The sequence below is a fragment of the Simochromis diagramma genome, unplaced genomic scaffold (genome assembly GCF_900408965.1).
Source record: "Simochromis diagramma unplaced genomic scaffold, fSimDia1.1 OVJJ01000682.1, whole genome shotgun sequence".
Classification (NCBI taxonomy): Eukaryota; Metazoa; Chordata; class Actinopteri; order Cichliformes; family Cichlidae; genus Simochromis; species Simochromis diagramma.
This window is the reverse complement of record NW_024387359.1, coordinates 682,172-707,417: the sequence shown is the minus strand read 5'-3', so window position 1 is coordinate 707,417 and position 25,246 is coordinate 682,172. Positions and strand designations below refer to the sequence as shown.

The following is a 25,246-nucleotide window of genomic DNA, read 5'->3' as shown; positions in this document are numbered from 1 at the left end:
CAGAGTATCGGTATCGGATCAGTATCGCTGATACCACCCTGAATTTTACTTGGTATCGGATCGGAAAGGAAATCAGTGGTATCGCACATCACTAGTGCCCTGTGCTTTTCACAGATGAGCGCAGGTTCTCCCTGAGCACATGTGACAGACCTGAAAGGGTCTGGTGAAGTCATGGAGAACGTTATGCTGTCTGTAACATTGTTCAGGATGACCGGGTTGGTGGTGTGATCTGTGATTGTCTAGAGATTGTTTGGCTTTGTAAGCATTTTTTATTTGGAGATTATGTCTCCATTATGGGCATAATGAGGCTGCTGCAATCAGAGGCATATCCACGGAACGACGCACAGAGCTGATTTCAAGTTGAAATCCTTGAAGTCATTGTCAGTCTTTTCGTTGGGGCAGTGGGTGCTTTAAATTTACACCACTAATGAGCCCCCACACTCATCTGGCCTATATCCAACACATCCGGGACACTATGTTTCGGTCCATCTGACGTTGCACCTCAGATTGTCCAGGACCTCAGTGATGTCCTGGACAGACCTGGGAGGAGATCCCATGGGACACCATCATCGTCTCATTAGGAGCATGCACAAACACTATCAAACATGCATACAAGGCACGTGGGGGCTAGAAAAACTACTGAGTACTATTTTGAGTTGCTGCAGTGATATTTTTGCAAAACGGACTAGCCTGCTGCATCCTTTTTTTTTTTTATAACCCCACCACCACCGTTTTTTTTTTGGTTTTTTTACTTTAAATTATTAATTTAGTTTCTTTACATTTTTTGAGCAGTGTGTTATTGTTCAGGGACCTTTTTATAATTTCCAATCATTTCCACTGGTTTCCTCATTATTCTACCAATATGTGAGGCATTTGACAGGAGTACACGGTTTTCGGGCGCATGCTGAAGAGCAAGTTGAACTGGTTTGACGATAGAAATCTCAGCACAAAGACGTTAGAGTAAACACCCTCACTGCTAGTTTCTCACATTGTCACACAGACACTGGAGATAAGTTCATGACTGACACGACAACAGACTAGCAGCAGCGATCTTTGTTTGTTTCAAATCATCTGGAGAGAGTACAAACCACTATATTTGAGTAGTAGCAGACAGCTTTTTCTCTGGTCTATTTGGCCAATGAAATAATCTTACCTATCCTTGTTCTCTTAATGGAAACACAGGTGAGTAACAATATTTCTGATAGAATCCTACAAATAGTCACCCTATAACTGCATTTAAAAAATCGTTTTAAAAAGTATTCATCATTTAGTATTTCTCAGTCTCTAGTCACCTTTGTTGTAGAGCTGTTGTGTAGTTGTCAGAGAAAACAAGCAATGCGACGATATAGTAGGAGAGCACTGGCAACCCTTTAGATCGCATATCAATGGGACAAAAATAGCAAATCTGAGGGGACGAGTTTTATTTTACTGAGTTAAGTGCAAACATAATTAACCTCTGATATATAATCAGAAATTGGAATGTATTTGGGGATCATTAGTCCTGATGATTTGGCATTGTCACTCAGGAACCTCACATAGAGGTGTTTATCATATTTCACACAAATAACACACAAATATAAAAAGTTCACAGCATAAAATATTTTCTCCTGTTAACTGCATTTCCAGGTACAAGTGAACATGGCACACAATGAATTCAAAGAGGAGCAAACCAAAGAACTGGTGGAGGAGATCACAGAGGAACAATTTCTCAAAGATCTCTACCTTTTTATGAAGAAGAGAGAAACACCAATAGAAAGGATCCCACATCTGGGCTTCAAACAAAGTAAATATTATCTATTACAGCACATTTGGATTCACAGCTCAAGAATGTGTTAATTCACTGTTGTTTAATGTGAGAAAAAATAATGTATAAACACTTTAGAAAGTATGTTATATTCTCATTAGAAATATTTTTAATATTTCAAAAAGGAAATGTGTCTGTACAACATGTTTTGATAGAGAACCTACCAATAAATCAGTAGTAGCAACAAGAGTAAAGGAAACATCTGTAATCATGTATGCTTGATTTGCAATTTGCTTCTCTTTCCTAATGTTTGTAGATGTAACTTTGGGTTAAATTTTGAGCTAGTAATCAAGATATAAATATTTGTTAAATTATTCATCAGGTCATTGAACAAAGATGAATTATTACAATTATCGAATCCAGTTTCTTTAAAATTCATCCATCATAAATGCCTTTTCTTTAAATGCTATGAAGATGACATGTTCTTCTTGCTACAGTTTCTTCATTCTGTTTTAAAACAAGTGCTAAAGCAAACCACTGCTATTAGCTTCAGCTCCGAGAAACTGTGATATTTAGTTCTCAGTTATTAAATGTTTTGTGAAAGTAATTTTTTTAAAAGGGTTTCTAGTGAAATTAATATTCCTAAATTTGCAACTGTGTCAATTTTATTTTAACATGTATGTCTCTTCTTTTTTCAGTTGATTTATTTGTCATGTTCAAAACTGTCAATGACTTGGGCGGCTACCACCAGGTAATAATCGAATAATCTCGTTATTATGAGAATAATTTTGATGATCATGATGGCTATTATTATTATCATTAATAATAATAATAATAATAATAATAATAATAATAATAATAATAATAGTAATATTGTCATTGTAATAGTAAGTTAGTATTATAGTATAGTAGTATTATATTAAAGGTATTTTCAATTAAGCTTGCAGTAAAAATAATATTGCTAAGATGTCAAAACTCACAGTCACACTTTTGTATTACTCTAGGTGACTGCTCAGCAATTGTGGAAACAGGTTTACAATACACTTGGTGGAAACCCTCGAAGTACAAGCGCAGCCACCTGCACCCGCAGACACTACGAGAAGTAAGTTCAAATTATGCCTGTCCGTCCATCTGGCTGTGAATGGGTGTTATATTGTCTTTATCTGATCCTTTTTTTTTTTATTTGTGTAGGCTGCTGCTGCCCTATGAATGCCACGTGAAAGGCATTTCCATCAGGTCCATGATGCCTCATCTTCAGCCAAAGCCATTCCACTTTGTTGCCGGCTACAGTAAAGAAGAAGACGACGGTGTCCAGAGACCAGCGAAACGCAGGCTGGTATCCATACCAGTGTATCAGGTTGGTATTGTTTTTTACTGACATACACATAAAAAAAATTATAACAAAATTGATTTATTGCTTTGCATTGATTAAAATTATAGAAATATTATTTATTATATTAAATGAAAAAGTATTCCATATTGAACAATTTACTCTTGTGGCTATTTAGAAAACCTTTCATTGTTAGTTAAATATTTTATCTTTGAAACACAATAAATAAATCATTACATTGAAGGAAATTTATGGGGGTTTTTGTTTTGTTTTTTTGAAGAATGGGTTACATAGGAAGTTAAGAACCTCATGGATTGTACTGAAAATATGTAACAGGTGCCAAAGCCTTGTTAAAGTGAAGGCATAAAGAAAATAATGAACAACTATCAGGCTAACAGCAACACTGTGTAATTTTTATCAAGCAGGAATGAGAGTGGAATTACTTTCTTATGTAGCTCCATAACTACTCTTCAAACACCTGATGAACCGTTGTGTTTTTCTCCAGCAGAACCCTCATAACCTCCAGACAGACCAACACGGAAATCTCTTCCCTCTGTCTGTCCACTACCCTCCCTACTATCAGTCAAGCCCCACAGTTCTGCCTCCCTACATCCCTATGCCCCCCTCAATATTGGCCACACAACACCCCCCTGCTCCCAAGCCCCAATTCCCTTACAGTCAACCTTGTGTAAACTCAACAGAGAGGGTGAAGGAACCATTAGAGCACTTGCGTTACCTGGCTGAGCGGTACAAGACCTCATCCGGACTGGCTGAGCCCCTGAACCTCAGCGTTAAATCATCAGCCCGGGACATCAGCAACAACCCTGTTTCATCATTTGCTCCACCTTCAGCCAGCAAGAACCCAAAGTTTTTGAACAAACCATCCACACTATATGCCCATCATCATACTGGGGCTCTGACAAATGAAGGCTCTGAGACACAAGATGGGGAGTCAAGTGATGGAGTCGCACCCTCTCCTTATACCATGAAAGCACAGGAGGAACAAGTTATTGATGTCGATATTACGGCACCCTCAAGCAGCCCCATATATGACTCTGCTCTGCCACTGGGAACAGAGGCTGCTGCAGTGGCACAAAAACCCTGTTCTCCAAACACAGACCTTGCAGTCACGCCAAAAGAAGAGACAAAAGTGATTCCAGAAGTGATGGGGCTCAATCTTAGCCAAATACTGTCCAGTCTCCCTCAAGAGAAGGATGGCAAAATGGAAATTGAGTTACCCCTGTCAGTGTTTCATAAATTGCTCAAGATGTGCAAGTCCTCAGCAATGATGCATGAAAGTAAGGTTCCTCAGCCTACTCAGGAAGGACACCCTGCAGAAAGGAATTGGCCTAACGCAAACACTTTCCCTACCAAACTGACATTTCACACAAATCCCCAACGCCAGAGTTCTGCTGACGATCTAACATTCAGAAATGTGCCAAACCTCAGTCACAACAATAAAATCCAAAACCAATTCATGAGTTACAAGCCTTTGCCTTCAGGTGCCATTTTGAAAAATGCAGTAAACCAGGGTGTCTTGTCAGAAGATCAGCAGGATATTAATAAGTCATACAACTCCAAGTCACCCAATTTCTGGGGTGCCCATAAGAGAGAGACCCAGTCATCCATTGAAGTGGAGAGCGACCCTAGTCCCCCCAGGACTCACCAAGACTTTTCTTATAAATTCTACGCAGGTGTCCAGGGAGGGAAGCAGCAGGCGGAGACGGAGCCTTCAGCTATGCTCATGGTCAATTCCAGCTCTGCTCCTCTCTTTCAGCTCACCACTGAAGAAGTCATGAAGCTGAAAAAAATCATCTCAAACTCATTGTAGAGACCAGTTAAGACAATACCACAAACACACCAACACCATGTTAAAGCTGGCTCATGCTCATATTATAGCTCTATATTTTGAATATACTTCAGGTTAATTTCCAATCAATTTGTATCAGCTGAACACAAAAAAGGAATACAAGCAACCATTCAAATCTGCTTGATTTAAAGATAATCTGCGCTATTTTTGTGTTCTGCACTGAAATGTTGATTGCATTTAACACTTCAGTCTCATTGTTGTGAAATCTTGTTTAAAGCACATGAAGTAGATTATTTTTTCTATTTGTTAATAGTGGGGGTTTTTTTTTACACCAGTTATATTGTGAAATTAATCTGTTGAAACAATAAATTCTTTTTGTAAACCTTTACAATTTGGAGACAGTTTTATTTTTGAAAGATGTGTAAGCTATAACTGCAACGCTCTACACATTTACATGTAGTGAACACTATTTTATCCTTTCATTTTGTGAATCATTTCTCTTAATCCTCTTTTTTCACTTGTTTTTAAAGCATGATGCTATATCTGAACTTTACTATCCAAATGTGACATTTACTTGTTCCTTTTTTTAAACATTTTCATAGTTGCAGTAGAATAAAAGACGTGTTTTCACTTTAGTGAAAAGAAGATACGTCAGTTGTCCTTTAGTGAGCATTGTTTTTATTTGTCATGCCTGAATGATACATAGGCAGCTCAGTATCTCTTTTAATTTTTATTTATGTAATTACTACTCTTTGATTGAAAGCCTGGAATTTTAAGGTGTGACAACCACACTGAGAAAGAAGCGACACTCCCACTGCAGTAAACTTAGACGTTAATTTATTACGTGCAAATTGTTAATTAACATCACAAAAGTGCTGCGAAATCTATTATGATTAAATTTTATTTTATTTATTTTTATTTTTTTTTTGAATAGTGCTTTAAACCATTAACAGTGGGAACAATACTGAGTAGATCAAAGTTGATCCTAATGTTTCCTGGGTTTGTTTGTTTTTTTTTTATTTCCCCTAAATGCATTTTTGACATTTCAAAATGCTTGAAAAAAAAAAAACCCAACGGTGCCTGAGAGACATGTGACATGTTCAGACAGGAATTTGACTGTCACTACACAGCACAGTATTGCTTAACCCGGGCCTTTGTATGGGTTAAAATAATCATATAATACTTGTGTGTTGTCTATCCATTTATCCATTTTCTTCCAATTACCCAGGGTCAGAGACTAGCCCAGCTGTCATAGGCCAAGAGGCAGAGTACACCCTGGACAGGTTGATCAAAAATAGCCTTTTTCTTATGTAAAAGCTGTTGACAGGAGTACTAGCCCAGGAAACCCTCAAGCCAAATGTAATTTAGTGCTTCCGTGTTACACATATTCTATTTAAAGAGTGGAACGCACTGTGCTTCACATCCTCAAACGTGTGCACTGGCATCAAGGACAAACTAAGTTATCTCAAAAGTTCACTTTCAGATTCATAATTTATAAGGAAATTTGTATTAATTCAAATAAAGCACACAGTGTATTTTTAGCTTTACATTTACAAATTGTTTAAAAGTTCTTTATGATAACATACAGAGCTCAACAAATTTATTAGACCACCATCCAGTGTAAGGTTCATGTCACAATTGCCATAAATAAACATTACCAAAATAATGTCTTATCTCTAATTGTTATCTACCAGTATGCTCAAGCTCTGTAATCAAAATTATATTTTTTAATAATGAAATGTAATTGTTTTTGTCATCCATGAATTTTCAAGTTTCTTTTTTCACAAAGCAAGGCGAAAACAAAATACTAAAACACAATACTTAACATAAGATAAGATTTTAGCAATTCCTGATCATGATGTAAGGCCTCCAAGGATTCTGTGCATCCTTGGCATCTCCAGATACCAGATTAGATTAGCGCTAATCACTTATTGCATTCTCACACGTCCTCTTTAGCATTAAGGCACACCCAGTGACAAACTTCTGAGAAACCCTTCTCTGATTCCTACCTGCTTTCTCCACGAATACTAATAACCTTTTTCTCGTTCCACAGGATGTTGACTGGAAGTGTAGAGTTTTATATGCTTCCAAGAGGTGTGGCCAAAACAAGCATAACATCAGTGAAAATATTTGTAGACAATGCAAGGTGTGCTCTTGATTTACAGTAAAAAGATTTTCCTCCTAGAGTATTTGCCTTATGACTCAGTAGAAATATGCCAGACTACTTCTGCTATTTTCTATAATAGCACAATGCTATTGTTAATCCACATTAGTACAACTAAAATTTAACGCATGTCTTCCTGTGTAACAATAAAACCAGGCGAAAATATAAATGCACATGTTGCTGCACATGATACTCAAATTAGTGAGACATGATTTTATCCCAGTGGGTGCCTAATAAATGGATATTTTCATGTTTATCACAGTAACTAAAGATAAGGGGCCAAGGTAAATGGAATCAAAATTTGAGTGGAATCTCATTATATCACCTCGACTCCAAAAAATGCTAGCTATTGTTGTTGGATAAACAGTTTGGATTCATTCAGGAGTAGCATGAAAAAGTAAGCACAGTTGAGTAATTCTGGTGACCTTCCAAATCATGAAAGACCACCAATTATCATGTCCTTCTCCAACTCCTTGACCGGGCAAGGTAACCAGAATTGGGCTGCTGAGAAGTGTGTTTCGCTCTTTCCCAGTGTCCTTGGCAGGGTGATCAATAACTGTAAAAAATGGGACGACACAAAAAAAAGAATCAATCAAAGAATCAAAGAAAACAAAACAGTTGCTTAAAATGTCATCTAATGCACCTTATCTCTGTTGGGTAATATAGGTGTCTGGATGATAAATTGACATGAAAAATCATCCTCCCTCTCCCTCACCCATTAATATTTCCATTATGTACCAAAGCATCACACCCTCTTTGCAGCTGAAGTGATTTCAACAAATGGGTCTCGAAACCACAACTCCAACTGCAAGTTTCTTATCAGATGATCTGCTGGTATGAGGATATGGTTGCTTCACTTACAAGAATAAGCGCACGTTATTTGCTAGATTACTGTCACAAGGATGTCAGTTTGTCTTGTTTTCCAAGTAAGTCCAAGTGGGGGGTTTTTTTTGTTGGTTTTTTTGTGTGTGTGTTTGTCTGTTACATTTTTGGTATAGCTTGTGTGCATGTCATTCTGTTTGTAAGAACGACAGCTCAAAAAGATTTGAACGAATTCTGATCAAACTGATCAAACTTTAAAGGGGTGCAGCGTGGGGTCCGGTTAACAAGCCATTAAAATTTCTACTACATCCACCGAGTTCTTTAAGGTTAACTTGTTGTGCTTGTTGTGTATTGTCAACGCAATGCACAAATTTGCACACAAATCACTAAAGTTGTATATTTGTATTATTGTGATCGTAATGCAGTACAGGTCTCTAAAGTTGTACATTTTGATGAAAAATGACAATAACTTTTCATATTAAAAAGAACATGTTGCCATGGGGTACTTTTTGAGTATAGTTGAAAATTTTTGAATTTTATGTACATTGCAGTAACAGGTTATAACCACTTAAAAACGTAGCAATTTGAGTGCATGTGCAGTGTTCCTGAATATCTATTTTTCCGGAAAACAAAAATAAACTTATGTTCAAATGTTTCTCATTTGATATGTATTACAAAAATCCAAATTAATTCTTTTAAACAATGACATGAATGTTACATATTTACGATACGCCACAAAATAAGTTAAAGAAATAATAATTCTGCTCAAGTATATTAAAATGGGTTTCAGTGGTGCAAATAAAAAATGCCTGCACTTTGCACATGTTTATACTGCAAACTTCTTAAAGTATCTTTGAAAGAACAAAGAAGAATAAATTAATATATAGAAAACACCATGCTTTTTTGTGTTTTGTTATTTTAAAAAGATACATCTACCTTATACGTATATTACCTAACTGATTAAATTGTTATGCAACCTCATTAGGTGCAGAATATTTCAGAATTGCAGAATTTGTCTTTGGCCATTTAAAGGCCTCGAGTCCAAAATTGTATTATTTTTTGAGATGTGAGTTTATTTCATAACCTCTCTTTCTCTTAATGCAAAGTTGGAAATCTGTCAGGTAGTTTTATATTCTCTATCCCACAGCTATGCAAAGTATGTTTATGCATACAGTGTAACAGTCTGACTCACTAGTGGAATTCTGTTAAAAGAAACACGGTTGAACCACAAACACAAAGTATCTGAAAACTAAACAAGCCAGCACTGTGAAAGCCTGTCTAGTTGTCTTCTCCGGTTGTTACCTCGCATATATCAACTATCAAACTGTAAAACCTGTTCTCTGAGACATCTTTTGACTGATGTCTGGCCTTAGCTCTGTACACAAATCACCACACTCCTGAACACAGTATGTTCCTTTTGACAAGGTCTATTATGTGCACACTTGAACTTGTAAGTTTTGTTTGCTAAGAAGTTAAATTATCAGCTAGTGTTTGAAAAACACTGTCCAGATTACAAAAGACAATGCTTGTATAACTTTAAGAGGTATTTATCTTGCTTAAGCGTGACCTGCATTTCTGTGTTAATTCCTGTCCCTGCTGACCTCGATGAGCGCATGAAAGACCCAATTGTGACCTGTATGCCACTGAATTTTTGCACGCTTTGTCTATGTGCATGTTTGCTGTAAGCTTCAGTACAGTATGAAAATCACACCTTTCATTTTAATTATTCTTACAGTAATGTATTCCAACTCGAAGAGTTCAAGAAATCCAAGACAGTTGCCAATCTTCCCAGGAGCAGACATCCCAGCAAATTCACCACAAGGTCAGACTGTGCAATGCTCAGAACACATGAGCTACATCTCAGGCTCTACAGGCCTCAGTTAGCATGTTAAATATTTACATTAATGACAGTAAAGTGAGACAAAGACTTGTTTGGAAACTTTCTTCTCGTGCATTGCATTTAACCAAAGCACAGTACAGCTGGAACAATGTCCTTTAGGAAGATGACAGAGAAAGACACAATTGTGGCCTGCCATACACAACTTTGTGCATGCTTTTTATATGACAGAGAATAAACTTGACACTCAAATAGGTTTAATGTGCAACTTGTGACTGTAAGTTTCCGCTTACAGTTAGGTATATTGTTAGCTATATTGTAGCCACATCTGGCCCACAAAATATACCTAAGTCCTGGGCCTTGCCTACGGAAAACTTACCAGGGTCATAACAAATATTAATTGCAAAGTGTAATGTTTCATTGCTTGTACTTACGAGGTAAGCTGTGCTGGAATGTCATAATACAACAAGTGATTATGCGTGTGGTGGTGAGCATTAGGAGTGGATTTACTATTTAATATGACTAAAGAGAAAGAAAATCCTGCTGGCAAATACATACAGGTGTATTTGGCAGGCTTCAAAAACACTGCACGCACAGAGGTGTAGAAAACCTACCTTTCCTTGTAGTATGTAGAGAGCAAAGAGCGGACATCAGTAGATAAATCTGGAACCTCAGTTTGCTTTCTGGGCGAGGAGGGTGTTGCTGAAAATATTGAAGAAAGAAAAAAAATAGAAGGAACAAAGGAAACAATCATTTGAAATTTTTCAGTTGTAAAACTCTTGACTGATTATCTTAACTCAATTTCTTACTGGAGATGTTTCAAACTGATAAGTAGTCAACTAGAAGGAACTAAAAGACTGAACAGCATTTTCTTTTTCCTTTTAGAGACATTTTCTTTCTGTGTGACTTGTTTTAGTGATAGGGACGTAGTTTCGAAGAGAATATTTTGTTATTTAAACACACCCGTATTTAAGGTGCTTCATTTATAACATGTTGTCATTTGGTCTGACTGACATGTTTGTCAGCAGGTGTCTGAGATAATGCAGCTATTCACGTCAACAGTATCTGGTTTGTTCTTTTGTGTCATTGTTCCGTAGTATTATTTGTCTTTTACATCCTGCTATTTACTCAAACTCGTTTGTCAAGGTGTTGCTCCAGCTTTTTACAGATGAAGACTGTCTGAATTCCTGTTATGGAGAGACAGACAAAAAAAACTGTTCCCTAGTGCGTACTCTACAGCACATCTCCCTTCTGATTGAGGAAAATAGTGTTTCCCTGGTAATTCGACATGATCTGTAAATCACTTAAAAAAATCACTGGGTTTACACAGGTTGCGTAGTCTCATCGGTCCTTATACCCTTTTAAATCGATCACACTTCTTCTATTTTAGGCAGCCATGTGATCCACCTAATTATGTGTCTGTATATAAAAGATAGAAGTAATCTCACAGTCTGTAAAATGAAGTCAAAGTCTCTTAAACGTGCATGCTTTTTAATTACCAGCACAGGGCGACTTCTCTGGTTGCAAAAAAGAGATGAATGAATAGATTTCTATGTGTAAATGATTCTCTTCTTACTTGATTTAAATCCATTAACACCTTTTATAGTCACAGTCTTATTCAATATAGTATGATCATTTTGTAAATCCCAAGAGGTTGATTCTGTTCATCTGGAGAAAGTGTTTTCAGTGGGAGAAACGTATTGTCACTCATCCAAGTGACCAACCTTATAAAGAGTACATTGCATAATGACTGAAACTAGCACCACCAAATGAACAATGTGCTGGGAGGTCAGTTCCTTGATGCAAATTCTCATGACCATTGATTAACAACTACTGATCGAAGTCCATTGATCAAAGACCATTGATCAATGGCCATGAGTACCATTCACAGGGACATCGCTACTAGGAGTGGGTTTCAATAATCTATTTATTGATTAAAATTGATTTTAGCTTTAATAAAGCGATATTGATTCATTAAAATCCTGCATCGATTTTTAAATATACATGTATTTTGCCATAAACGGCAGAATCTCAGGTTAAAGCTCAGAAAACTATTTCAAACACCATCAAACAGCTAAAACAGCAAACCAGAACAGGTAAATGGATTCTGCAAAAAGAGGTAGACACAAAGCGCGGACCCGCCGACACATCAGAATCAGTGAGATGTCAGCTTTCTCACCCTACGTGCCGTCAAGTGAAATGGACGCGGACACACGCCGTCGGGTCTGAAAGCCGACAGCTCACTCATTTTGTTGCGTCGGCAGGTCTGCACTTTGTCATTTTTTGTGCTAGATTCTGAAGCTGCAGGTTTTGTCTCTACCCAACCAAAATTGACTGAACCAGCAGCAAAAGAAGATCCTAAGCTTCACATTTCGCTTCACATAAACATTGTCATGAATTCTCTTGTTTTTGCTGTTTTGCTTCCACCACAATAACATCACACTTCCTGCATAGCTCTCTCTCTCTCAGTGTACCTTAAGAACAGTTTCCCATCCAAAAAAACTAATTTTTCTGCATTATTTGCTTGCTTATTACCAGTGATGGGAATAACGGCATTACAAGTAATGGCATTACTAACGGCGTTACTTTTTTTAGTAACGAGTAATCTAACTAATTACTATTCCTATCGTTACAACGCCGTTACTGTTACTAACAAGAAAATGCGGTCGCATTACTATTTTTCAACAAAAAGACGGTTGAAGCTGTGTTCAGCTTACTGCACCTTATATCAGTTGCATGGAAGTAGCTGTATAATAGTAATAGTAATATAATAGTAATCTGGGCACTACAGCTTTAAGCAGCTGCGCGGTCGCGCGGACGGCAATCACTGTCTGGTAGACGATCAGTTTTTGGCACAACACCTGGAGCTAAGGGGGCAAAACAATCGCATGAATGCTGCTGTTTGACTGAGGACGAATAAAGTAGTGGCGGTAAGCCAATTACCTAACCACTTCAAGATGACAAAGCAACAAAGTGATATTTACCAGTTTTTAAATTGTGTTGATAGGCGACGTAAAACCAGAGTCATTATAACAGCCCTTACTGATTAACACTGTTTTGCAGTGTTAGTCAGTAAGTGACTGGCTGCTCCCGTATGGGATTAGAACAATGCCACCTTATCCCATAGTCCAGCCAATAATGCGATTCACATTCTTATATACGCAGCTAATCAACCTCGTTGACAGGCTATGACAGCGTCCTTATGTGCCGACACCGGTGTTTTAGCTAGCAAAGCAGCGTGGCTGATGTGAAGCCACGTTAATGACAACCATTGGAGATGTGAGCAGGATCAGATGGATCAATTGATGGAAAAAGTGTGGACTTTATACCAGTTTTTAAATTGTGTTTATAGGCCACGTAAAACCAGAGTTATGATAAAAATATGCAATGTTTGGTTTTCTTCCTGAATACTATCGTTGTTTATATTTACTGCAGGATGAAACGGTAAAAATGGGGTTTTTAAAAGGAAAACGCTCGCAAGCACTCTCGGCCTGTGAGCAAAACCAAAAAAAAACCCCACCCTTTCCTATTGGTGGAAAAATGTACCATGTCGACCAATCAAAAAATGATATGGCAACATGGCATTTAGTTGTTTAAGAAGGGGGGAAGTTTTAGGAGTGACAGCGGTGTTTTGAGAAGTGAGAGATTTGCAACGTTTAGCGCAAATCTTGTGTAGTTAGTGTGTAGTATAGTCAATAGTTTTGTTGTGTGTGTCAGGGTTTTTGGGAAGAGCCGTGCTGTTCTCTGGCAAGAAGCACCATGCCCTCCCTTTGTTTTAAATGCACTTTATAGCAACACGCAGCAACACTACATATGAGCCTCCCTGCTACTGCAGATAAGGAGGTGATCTGCTTTCCTCCACCCCAGAGAGAAGGGTTACATCTCCTGGATCCGGGTACGGTTTGCCCCTCTGGGGGCAGGGGTACCCGGACTTGGGATATAGACTATATTCGGGGAGTGTGAATGTGTGTACAGTGTCTATTTGTGTCTGTCTCCACGTCAGGTGAGTGCCGAGTATTTGTTTGTGTATATGGGGGTGGGAATGCACATTTGTGTCTCTGTGCTCCTGTTCGTCTGTGTCTATATGTCAGCTTGGGTCTTAGACTCCACCTCTCTGGGAACATCTCAGGCTCTCCAAGGTATGGAGGCCTAGAAAGCCTAATTTCTGCGGTTCAATACCAAAGAAATGTAAACTTTTTAAAATTACCACAAATCTATGGAGCCCCGCAAGGGACTCCATAGATTGCGTGGTACCCTATCGGTACCACGCATGCGCAAATCTTACGTCACTTTCTCTCTTTGCCACCATTGCATCAGTTAGAGAAAGGAACTTTTAATGCTTCACCATACCAAGACATTTGGACAACTTCATGCTCCCAACTTTATGGGAGCAGTTTGGGGATGGCTCCTTCTTGTTCCAACATGACTGCGCACCAGTGCACAAAGAAAGGTTATAGCTGGAAAAGGGTGGACTGATATTATAATAAACCCTATGGATTAAGAATCATATTCATATGCGTGTAATGACAGACAAGTGAATACTTTTGACAATATAGTGTAAGTGTTATATGCCAGTGGCATTTGGCTTGGGCTGAGCTACTAAGCTTATTTGTTTTGCATCACTCTTATGCAACATCATTGTTTTTTAACCTCAAACAACCCTCTGAATATGCTTTTCACAAATAGTAGCGAACCAAAGTCAGAAGTAGATCAGATTGGAGTGGATCCTCAACTCTAGCCAGTCGCAACAAAAATATCAACGCTAGCGATATTAGAGACAAATATTTCACCTGTAAGTTGGCAACAAACCAAACACTGGTAAGGAACAGTGCATACTTAATTCATACAGCAGGGTGTAGAAATGTAAGTCTAAATGCTTATGGAGTTCAGCATCTGAGGATGTGCAACCAGGCAACACCAGATCAGGCTACTGCTAAATTCCTCTTATGCCATGTGGTCAAACAAATTCAGTAAATGTAGCTTCAATCTGTTTTTGATATTAAGTCAAAGTGAAAAAGTCTGTTTTAAAGTCAATTTAAAATAAACATTCAATGATAAAAATTAAAGCTGTCAGATGTAGAAATTAAAATCAGTTACTTTTTTGTTGTTGTTGTTTAACCAGGAAGTGAAACACTTGAGAATGAGACTGTCCTTGGCCAAGTCAGGCAAACCAAATGACTGGTAAGATAGTTTAAGGTTTTAGTTGAACACCATCTCTGGGGCTGTGGCATAAGCTGGCATCACTCAGTCATTGCGCATGTTACTCTACCTATTTCATGGTATAGAGATCCCTGCTTCGTCATTACTGATTTCCTGGAGCTCGGCATTTGTATCTTCATGAGGTTGTCACAGCACTGTTTCCAATGGCCTGCAAAAATAATAATACAAATATTATACAATTATGTAGCAGATGAATAGAAAAAAATTCAATCCAAAATTGACATCAGCAATTATCTTGTCAAATTATTTTGAAATTAGCTGGCAAGCATGTTTGTTATTGCCCTGAATGGGTGTTTAAAAGCATATCAGTAGTATAATTGTTTGCATTGGCTAAAAAGCAATATTTCAGTATTGACCAATATTAAACCAGATTTTCACTGTACAGTAATTTCAGTATTCTTGAGCAATGAAAGACATTCTCATCTGATGACACGGTCTTGATTTACCTGCTGGACAAGAGGCAGCGCAGACTGAAGCCACTAAAAAAACAAAAACTCTTAAAACTGCAAGGCATCATCAATCAAGCTTATCTAGACAAAGAGGCCTTTTTTTTCATGACGGTGTTGCACTCAGATTTGGCTTGTGTGCACACTGTCTGTATGCAATTAGAATTATTATTATTATTATTAACCTTTATTTAACCAGGAAAAGTCCCATTGAGAAAAAATTCTTGAAAACCTCTTTTTCAAGGGAGTCCTGGCCAAGAGGCGACAACATGTTGAAATTACAAAGTTACATACATATTATAAATAACAATTACATTTTAAAAACATTTTTCTCTGGCTCTCTCAATCTGGACTTTTAAATTAAATAAGCTTATGCTTATTTTCCCTATTTAACATTATTTATTATGTTCATGATTGTTTAACATAACATAAGAGATCTAATATGTAATTTAATCACAATTACATATTAGATGTACAAGGTGCTCTGTCGTTGCATCTTTTTTTGCACGTTGCAGCCCACATGATGGTTCTCTGAATACTTTCTTTCAAAACTCGATAAAATTTATAAATAAATCCACACTGACAGATCACTGACAAACAAGAACTCCCTTGTTCACATCAACAAGTGACGTAATGTCACATTCTCCTACTCACAATATCATTGCAGCAACATGTTCTGCAGTTGCCTTATTAAAAGAAGATTACAATGAAGATTAACAGTAATAGCCCTGAGGTATGCAGAATGTATTTTTATTTAGAGACACACCTTTTTTAATGATCATGATTTCTACATGCATGACCTTTCCAAAGAAAGACAGACAGGACTCTCCCTGTGTATGTGGGATTAGTCAAATAAATGTGCTGATGACCCTCCCTGCTTGGTTAATCTGTGAACAAGGCCACATGGACACCTCTAGAAAGAACCCGGGTGACTCCAGGCCTCGTCATTTAATCCAATTAAGCCCTAGACACAGCTGATGGAAAATCACCTGATCGCGTGTGGAGTTCAATGTTGCATCTCTGTTTTGGCTTCTAATTATATATGCAGAAGAATTTAGTTGTCTTTTAAGTTTAAATATAGGTTATTGAGTGTACACTGATGGCAGTCTAAAATGAAATAATACAACAAAGTATGTGAACTGTTTACTACTTCCTCTGTCTACTGATGTGTGAAGAGTCACATACCAAACGGTGTCTATAAACTCAGCTAGCGCACTCACTTTGCACGTGAACAAAACCCTTTCAGTTTGACACCAGGAACAGAGACAAGATAAATCGGAGGGTTATGTCAAGAAGGGCATTTGGTGTAAAATCTATCCTGATTCACCGTGGGGACCCGTTTGGGAAATACCAGCGTAACGCGTTAAACATCTCACGATGTACAATATTACAAATACAAGTCAGCTGGTCTCTTGACTTTCTATAATGTCACCTGCAGCATTGTGGATACAGGTGGAACGATATGTTGATGCAGTAGATAACCCTTACATTCGTCCCCGTGTATAGATAAATATGTTATTGCATTTTTCCCCTTTTTTTCCAGATAAGAAACAAACTGAAACACCTTATCAGATTTCAGTTAAACATAAGAGAGATTTTTTCTCCGTAACACAAAGTACAAAAAATGTCACGCAAATTTATCTGATTCTATGAACAGCATTAATAAATGCAGGTAGGTAGCAGGTATCAGCATGTTATATAGAATAATGCTATGTACAGTCGGGTCCATAAATATTGGGACATCGACACAATTCTAACATTTTTGGCTCTATACACCACCACAATGGATTTCAAATGAAACGAACAAGATGTGCTTTAACTGCAGACTGTCAGCTTTTATTTGAGGGTATTTACATCCAAATAAGGTGTAGGAATTACAACAGTTTGCATATGTGCCTCCCACTTGTTAAGGGACCAAAAGTAATGGGACAAAATATGAACCATAAATCAAACTTTCACTTTTTAATACTTGGTTGCAAATCCTTTGCAGTCAATTAAAGCCTGAAGTCTGGAACACATAGGCATCACCAGACACTGCGTTTCATCCCTGGTGATCTCTGCCAGGCCTCTACTGCAACCGTCTTCTGTTCCTGCTTGTTCTTGAGGCATTTTCCCTTCAGTTTTGTCTTCAGCAAGTGAAATGGATGCTCAGTCGGATTCAGGTCAGGCAATTGACTTGGCCATTACAAAACAGTCCACTTCTTTTTCTTCAAAAACGTTGGTTGCTTTTTGCAGTATGCTTTAAGTCATTGTCCATCTGCACTGTGAAGCGCCGTACAATGAGTTCTGAAGCATTTGGCTGAATATGAGCAGATTTTATTGCCCAAAACACTTCAGAATTCATCGTGCTGCTTTTGTCAACAGTCACATCATCAATAAATACAAAAGAACCAGTTCCACTGGCAGCCATACACGCCCATGCCATGACACTTACACCACCATGCTTCACTGATGAGGTGGTATGCTTAGGATCATGAGCAGTTCCTTTCGTTCTCCATACTCTTGTCTTCCCATCACTCTGGTACAAGTTGATCTTGGTCTCGTCTGTCCATAGGATGTTGTTCCAGAACTGCGAAGGCTTTTTTAGATGTCGTTTGGTAAACTCTAATCTAGCCTTCCTGTTTTTGGGGCTCACCAATGGTTTACATCGTGTGGTGAACCTTCCGTATTCACAATGGTGGAGTCTTCTCTTGATTGTTGACGTTGACACACGTGCACCTACCTCCTGGAGAATGCTCTTGATCTGGCCAACTGTTGTGAAGGGTGTTTTCTTCACCAGGGAAAGGATTCTTCGGTCATCCACTGCAGTTGTTTCCTGGTCTTTTGGTGTTGCTGAGCTCACCAGTGCGTTCCTTCTTTTTGAGAATGTTCCAAACAGTTGTTTTGGCCATTCCTAATGTTTATGCTATCTTTCTAATGGGTTTGTTTTGTTTTTTCAGCATAATCATGGCTTGCTTCACTAATAGTGACAGCTCTTTGGATCTCATCTTGACAGTTGACAGCAACAGATTCCAAATGCAAATAGCTCACTTGAAATGAACTCTGGACCTTTTATCTGCTCATTGTAATTGGGATAATGAGGGAATAACACACACCTGGCCAAGGAACAGCTGAGAAGCCAATTGTCCCATTACTGTTGGTCCCTAACAAGTGGGAGGCACATATGCAAACCTTATTTGGATGTAAATACCCTCAAATAAAAGCTGACAATCCGCAGTTAAATACATCTTGTTCGTTTCATTTGAAATCCATTGTGGTGTATAGAGCCCAAAATGTTAGAATTGTGTCGATGTCCCAATATTTATGGACCTGACTGTAAACCTGATATGTAGCCTCCATCCATTCATAAGAATGGAGACTGAGTTTGATTCAATTTCACTTTGTTTGTCTAGCTCTATTGTATTAAAACACAGGTGTGACTGCAACTATGTTAATCTGTATTTTCTTTGTCAGTCATGCAAAGAAATATGAGGAGGTGGCATACTGTATATGTTGCATATTTACTGTATGAATCTGCACCCACTGATACAGCAAACCTTGTAATGTGTTAGTTAACCACCAGCTTAAATGCAGAGGCCTGGCTTTGCCTTGAAGCAGCCATTTAGTTGTTCCTGTCCCAGCTTTCCTGTCTTCTAACCATTGTCCTATCAAAATAAAAGCTAAAAAGCACCACCCAAAAATAAGAATGAAGTAAGAATGAAGCTAATTATGAGTTACTTGATTTCCACGCTGCTACTTTCTGATTTGATTTTCTTTTTGTGCTCCTGGAACCTTATCAAAAACAAGATTGTGCCTCTTAGAATAATACTTTTACGTTTTGGCAAAGCCCTGCTATAACTTAGCACTAGGCATGAAAACCTACAACATTCTCAGTAATCAGGCCTCAACACGATACTGCAAGCAACTATCAACTATCTTATGTATGCAGACTGAAAAAAAAAGTGGGGAAAACAACTACCGTGGCTCCGCCCAAAGACGATAAAAGTTAATGAAATCATATCGTCACTTTTTCCGAACATCCAATTGAAACCAGAAGTTTTTACAGCCGAGATACACGTGAATACTAATAAACTGATTGTGATATAAGGTTATTTCACCTACCGGTTGCACCTTCTTTGTTTAATGAAGATATAAATGCTGTCTTTTTTGTTTTTAAACTCCTTATGTTTCGAAAAAGCATCATAAAAAATCCAAAGTTGCAACAGAACAACAAATCGTGTGATCAGTTTCAGATGTCTATGGGCTTGTGAACTGTGCTGCACATGTGCTTTTTGGTGCACGCACACCTCCAAAACATTTCATTACAATCATCCTGCAAGTTTGATATCGTATTTTGGGGGATTATGCAAGCTTGGCAGAAGTGTGAACTTTCTTTGTTCAAAGAGTGTTCAGTTGGTTTAGTTTTGTGCACACCCTGTTCTTGTATAAACGTACTCATAATTTCGTTGAAGTAAAAACAGGACAGACCAAACATCCCTGTAACGTCTCCCTTGCAAATCCAGCGTCATTCTGTGTAAAGATTGTGTAAGAAGTTCTGCTAGTAGGTCATGCCAGGGATTTGACTGTCCGTGCTTGTAAAGCCCAAAGAACTTAAAAAAACAAAAAAACAAGCAAAAGAAACAAAGAGTTCATTCAGGCCTCACTCATGCTATAGATGTGCTGACAGAGGGCCTTCCTCCAGTGCTGTGTGTCTTCAAGTGTGCATGTGGTAAGCACATAAGTTATGTCCTCCCCTTGACGTTGTGTATTGATGTATATTTTCTGGCAATTGGCAGGATCTCTGTCAGACATACAGACAACGGTATCCTGGGAGGAAAAACAAAGAATAAGCTGAGACACTGCAGGTAGCCTCAACGCTACAGCTGATCTACTGAAATCAGAATCAGAATCAGAATCAGAAAGGGTTTATTGCCAGATGTTGAGGAGGTTTACAACATTAGGAAATTGCTGCGGTGCTTCAGTGCAACATACTGTCATAAAAATATAAAATAAGAATAAGAATTAAAAGTGCTAAGTGGATAGATATATACATGATATATACATGAGTGCAGGTGGTGATCAGTGCCAAACATGGAATGATGCAGTGAACACAGCGTAGGGTCATGTGTTAGTGGTGGGAACAGTCATACCTTTTGTATTACCTAAATGGCTTCATCACAGGCAATAAACTGCTCATCACTGCATTACATACTGCATTAAAAAAGCTGAATGGTCATTGTTAGCTAATAGAGAGAAATTCCATGGTGTGTTTCCATGATGCTCACCTGCAAAAGCTGCCAAGCTTCATGTTGTGGGTATGCTGCTCTGAGCATACCCGCAACACGAAGTCACCATTTAATTGTATCACATGTTAAAATTGAGCTTCTCAAAAACAAGGCTCCCTGAAAATCTCACACGTAAAGAGAAAATCTATACTCAAGTGTTTGCAGTTCACATTTTCTTCAGTTGAACCTAGTCTGTCTTGTGGTGAGTCTATCCTTGCAACAGTGGTAATTCTGATACACCAACATCTTTTTAAAAAGAGCTCGTAATCTCAGTGTTGTTCCCTGCCGAAACAGAAAATTATTTTTGGTTTTAAAAGGGTAGAAATAAGAGGGGATTCAAGGAGATGCTATCTTTTTTTTTTTATATCTCTAGCTTTGAACATACATGACTGATTTTAATTAGAACTATCTATCTATAATCTATATAAGCTGTTTTGAACTGCGCAAAATATTTCAGTCTCCTCACCCTTACAACACTTTTCCTCTCCACTAAATAATTCGTCAGTGCACTCTAGTGGCCTTGGTGTGTAATTATAATCAACACTGGCAAAATGCTAAATGAATCACTGCCTTTATTCATCAGATTTTGCTTGTTTAGAACCAACCTTTGTGATTGGAATCTCAAGCAAGGCATTGTCCTCAGACTCCAGGCCTTCTTGACTTTGATAACAGAGAAGGGCTTGTCTCTTGAGGACACCATAGACAGTTTCAGAATAATTACAGTCCTCTTCTGAGCTGAGCTGAGCAAGAGCAGTGAGAAAAGTCATAATGTGAATAATAATGATAAATGAATAACAATATTGAACAATTAAAAAAAAAAAGGTTCTGTCACCTTGATTTTGATTTGGCCACTTATCACTGGCTGAATCATGCACAGAGGCTGAGCAACTAAGCAACAACACATACTTCCGTACAAAGGCAACCAGAATGGATTATCCTCTGGCAAAACATTTAAAAGGATTAGGAATTTTAAAAAGATTCATTATTTATGTATATTTAGATTTTAAGGAGGAGAGAGGAGAGGAAATGACAGGACAGGAGACTCACCTGTCGCTGAAAGTGACAAATCATGCGTTTTGAAACCTTCCCGGACATGCTCAATTCTCAGGGTTGTGTGAGCCAAAAGGTTGTACTTAGGTCCCCTTGAGAAAGAAAGAACTTTGCACAATCATTCTTTTTTTTTGTTGTTGCTTTTTTTTTTCCAAGCGACACCATAAAATGTTTCCTTGTAGTGTCATGCTCACAGTGCCAACAGGTCAGGTGATAATGTTGGTGGCACGCTTCCGGATCTTACATCTCCACTGGAAATGGATCCGCAAACAGCTGCAGACTCGAATGCAGCACGGATCTTTTTCCCAGAGGAGCATCCCAAAGACCCCCCCAGACGGCTCACTCTCCAGGATCCTATGGCCCCAGGGGAGAATTCATCGACCACGCAACTGCTGTACAGCTCAACGCGAAGCTGAAACCCTGGACTTACCTCGTTGCTGCTCACACAGAGAAAATGCATTTACTTTTTTTTTCAACAAAAGCTTGCGAATGTGTTTTTAAAGAGGATGAGAAAGCAGAAACTTAGCTTTCAAACTGAAATAAAAAACACTTGACTCACAATATTATAGTGTCTTCAAAACAGATGTCAGTTAATGTCCTGTCTACCATCACCAGGTCAGTGTCATGGATCTCTGTGCCACACTGGATCAGGCAGAATACGGCACAGCGATGTAGTTCTGAAAGTAAGAACTTTAGGTAAACACTTGTTATATATTGGGAATGAAGAATATTTTGTGTGTTTAGCCAGTACATAGGGATTTAGTGCACATAGTGTAAACCAAAAAATGCACCAGATGCTATCACATGCTCTTTTTCATTTTGACTTACCTCCTTTGTTTTTGAAGTACTCTGAGTCTTTCCACATGAGGGGGATTCGCAGGTCTAGAGAGTGCACATCATGGTGTTAGAAATGTAAAAGGCTAGTTGAAGTACTTTTAGAAATCTTTTAAAACACACCTGAAAGTGCTACTTTTCCTGTACATGGCACCAGATCGTCAGATGGCCTGCAGTAAATTACGTAGTATGTCAATCAACCACTCAGAATAAGGTTAGGTTTGGGGTTGGGGTCCATTTAAACAGTCAGCTTAGCTGAACTCTAATTGCTAGCTAGAGGCATGGATTTTTGCACAAACATGATTTGTTTCTATTCTATGATACAAGTGTATATTTACATCATCCTCAGTACATAGTTCAATTATCTGACCTGCATCCCACACTTTGTAGGATTTGTACTTTCCTCATCCTCTGTAGTTGGCTGAGCAAGGCCAGAATGCGGGTATTGCAGGTTAGGAGGCTCTTGGAGGCCTCCAGGGCCTGCTCTCTTTGGGAACATGCTGCCAGTAGCTTGCAAGCTCCTTCACGCATGCGTACCTCCCTCTCAATGTGCTGAAGCACTGCAGTATCCTGCCACAGATTTGTGTAAAAGAAAAGACAATGATATCAGAATTCAAAGGGCTACATCTTACATCATTTTAGAACTACGATCTTATGTACATTGTCGAAGATTTTGTGCTATTGACTTTGATTACCAGCTGTTACATAAGAGCTCAGAAGATGTTGGTGCATCACTTTAATCCTTGGATATATAAGCAGTGCCAAGGTTCTTGTTAAAGGTTTGTGTTAACAAGGATGTTTTTGAGAAGTATAAATATAGTAGTGTGTTTCAAGCACAAAGTCCATGTGCAGCAGATTGAATTCCTTCAAGGAATTCTTTATGCACCATCCACTTAGAAGCACATTTCCTAATGAGCTTTTCTCTGTTTGAGAGTACTGGTTTATTACTCCACAATGTGGGCATTACGATATAAAGATCTAAAGTGCACGTGAGTAGACACACATCAGGAAGCATGACTATCAACAGTAAATTTCCAATCATTATGTACTTATTGCTGTTAACTATCAGACCTGTTTGACAAAGAACTCTTATTCACACTCCTCTGAAGTGATTAACAAGTCATCATTTGAGGTGAAGTACAGCTTTAATGATCAGAGGACTGTTGCATAATTCGGTCATGTTTTCTGAGTCTAAGCCTTGTTGGTATGTGTAATTCACTATGAACAGAGCTCAAATAATTAAACAAACTCTAGTTTTACAGTTGTTTTTCTCCCAGATCTAGAAATATGTTTTAGTAAATTAATTTTTCTTTCACATATACGGTAGTACAGTGGCAAATGTGTGCATGGAAAATGGGAAATAGGTTAAGCAATTAATTGAAACTTGCAAACATTAATTGAAATATATTATAAAGGCAAAATCATGGTTTGTGTTATTTTATTGAGCTTGAAAGCCAGTATTCGGTATGACCACTTTTATCACAGCCTCGGTTCACTTAGACAAGCGTTCTTGTAATGTCTTTGTCTTCAGGAATAGCTCTCCGGGCTTCTTGAAGAACAATCAAAGCTTTTCTTTGGATGTGGGCTGCTTTTTGTTCTGTATCAAGATGATCCCACACTGCTTCAAGGATCTTGAAGTCTGGGTTCAGAGGAGGCCAATCCATGACTGACAGCATATTATTATTTGTTTTTGTAAACTAAACTAACTAAAAATGTCAATAAAAATGTCAATGTCACAGGCCAGTTTTTGCATTGTTTGGCATAGCTACGGCTTTTCTTCCTGTATTCTCTTCCTTAAGAATTGGTGATTCTTACTCTTTATTTCTGATTAAGTTTCAGTGAGCAGTAGATGGATCATCTGAGGGGCCACCTGCATGTCTCAGGTCCTGTGTCAAGTCTTTGCTTTATTTTATTCCCCTTTCTTAATGAATGCTGTTTTCTGCTGTAGATAGTTTTTAGGCCTGCAACATCTTCTTTTATGCTCAGCTGGTCCAGTTTCCTCAATTTCTTTGAGGTCACACTTCACACCATGCTAGCTAAATAGTTTTGGCATTCTGATGTGTTTTTGCAACAAGGTGCTAAAAATACCATTTAAAATTGTTTTGGTTTTTTTGATAGGCTGTCTGTTATGCATGGACATCATTCCTTGTTCAGATATTTACAGATCTATGAAGTTAACAATTAAGGTTACATTTTACACCTAGATTTTTAGATATCACCAAAAGTAATGTATCAAATAACTATTTACATTAATCTAAAAGTCAGTCAATATTAAAATAATATGGTTTTACTAACCTGCGTATTATTATTCATCTTCCTTGTGTGCAGGACGTAAGAGGACTGTTCCACCACCGCTGAGTCAGGAAGTACACTGAGCGAACTGGATAATCTCATAGCTGAGTGAAACGGCGTTAAGAGTGGACCTGCAGACGGAGCAGTCAGTTGCTCAACAGAGAGATCAAAACAGTCTTAAGCCTCCCTACAAGAGGTTGCAGCATGAGGGATTAAAGTCTCAAACGTTTTAGTCTTTTAGCCATCAGCTCCAGCATAAGTACTACAAACACCTAAATATAGAGCAATTCAAACACGGGCAAACCATAAAATATAAGAGAACTATTTTTGTTCAGAACAATGATACCGTTAGGGAACAATAATAAACAAGGGAACATTGTAAATATGCATCCAGTATCCAAAACTACATGACATATGGCCTGCATTTGTATAG

The 25,246-nt window shown here is 38.1% G+C and overlaps 2 protein-coding genes and 1 long non-coding RNA gene across 4 annotated transcripts; 2 read left to right on the top strand and 1 right to left on the bottom strand.

Moving 5' to 3' along the window:
• The first annotated feature begins 787 nt into the window (after window positions 1-787).
• On the top strand, window positions 788-5,271 carry arid6 (AT-rich interaction domain 6). Of its 2 annotated transcripts, none has more exons than XM_040007206.1 (6): window positions 788-1,182; window positions 1,627-1,783; window positions 2,443-2,495; window positions 2,749-2,846; window positions 2,936-3,101; window positions 3,580-5,271. In XM_040007206.1, exons 1-6 carry the CDS (start codon window positions 1,171-1,173, stop codon window positions 4,903-4,905), a joined length of 1,812 nt encoding a protein of 603 aa, XP_039863140.1. In that variant the 5' UTR covers window positions 788-1,170; the 3' UTR covers window positions 4,906-5,271. The 2 variants fall into 2 exon arrangements, with proteins under 2 accessions (XP_039863140.1, XP_039863141.1); XM_040007207.1 differs by having other exon boundaries at window positions 789-1,182; window positions 3,583-5,271.
• On the bottom strand, window positions 5,164-24,976 carry LOC120718633 (rhotekin-like). The gene is made up of 13 exons (XM_040007208.1): window positions 24,817-24,976; window positions 22,892-23,091; window positions 22,645-22,691; window positions 22,516-22,569; window positions 22,247-22,364; window positions 21,882-22,124; window positions 21,685-21,779; window positions 21,470-21,576; window positions 21,243-21,377; window positions 20,017-20,179; window positions 14,977-15,075; window positions 10,322-10,409; window positions 5,164-7,604 (listed from the first exon to the last, which is right to left on the bottom strand). Exons 1-13 carry the CDS (start codon window positions 24,913-24,915, stop codon window positions 7,598-7,600), a joined length of 1,455 nt encoding a protein of 484 aa, XP_039863142.1. The 5' UTR covers window positions 24,916-24,976; the 3' UTR covers window positions 5,164-7,597.
• Window positions 14,280-24,706, top strand: LOC120718634. The gene is made up of 3 exons (XR_005692533.1): window positions 14,280-14,525; window positions 14,830-14,888; window positions 24,355-24,706. It is a non-coding gene; the product is annotated as an uncharacterized LOC120718634 (long non-coding RNA).
• Window positions 24,977-25,246: the final 270 nt, after the last annotated feature.

What these genes read in the sequence shown, in the direction of transcription:
- LOC120718633 (XM_040007208.1), bottom strand. Translation starts at nt 24,915, where the DNA reads ATGAGATTATCCAGTTCGCTCAGTGTACTTCCTGACTCAGCGGTGGTG. An exon ending in AGATGAATAATAATACGCAG is followed by an intron (nt 23,092 to 24,816) that starts GTTAGTAAAACC and finishes AATCTGTGGCAG; the next exon opens with GATACTGCAGTGCTTCAGCA. An exon ending in TTTGTCACTTTCAGCGACAG is followed by an intron (nt 21,577 to 21,684) that starts GTGAGTCTCCTG and finishes ATGTTTTGCCAG; the next exon opens with AGGATAATCCATTCTGGTTG.
- arid6 (XM_040007206.1), top strand. An exon ending in ACCCGCAGACACTACGAGAA is followed by an intron (nt 2,847 to 2,935) that starts GTAAGTTCAAAT and finishes TTATTTGTGTAG; the next exon opens with GCTGCTGCTGCCCTATGAAT. An exon ending in TATCCATACCAGTGTATCAG is followed by an intron (nt 3,102 to 3,579) that starts GTTGGTATTGTT and finishes GTTTTTCTCCAG; the next exon opens with CAGAACCCTCATAACCTCCA.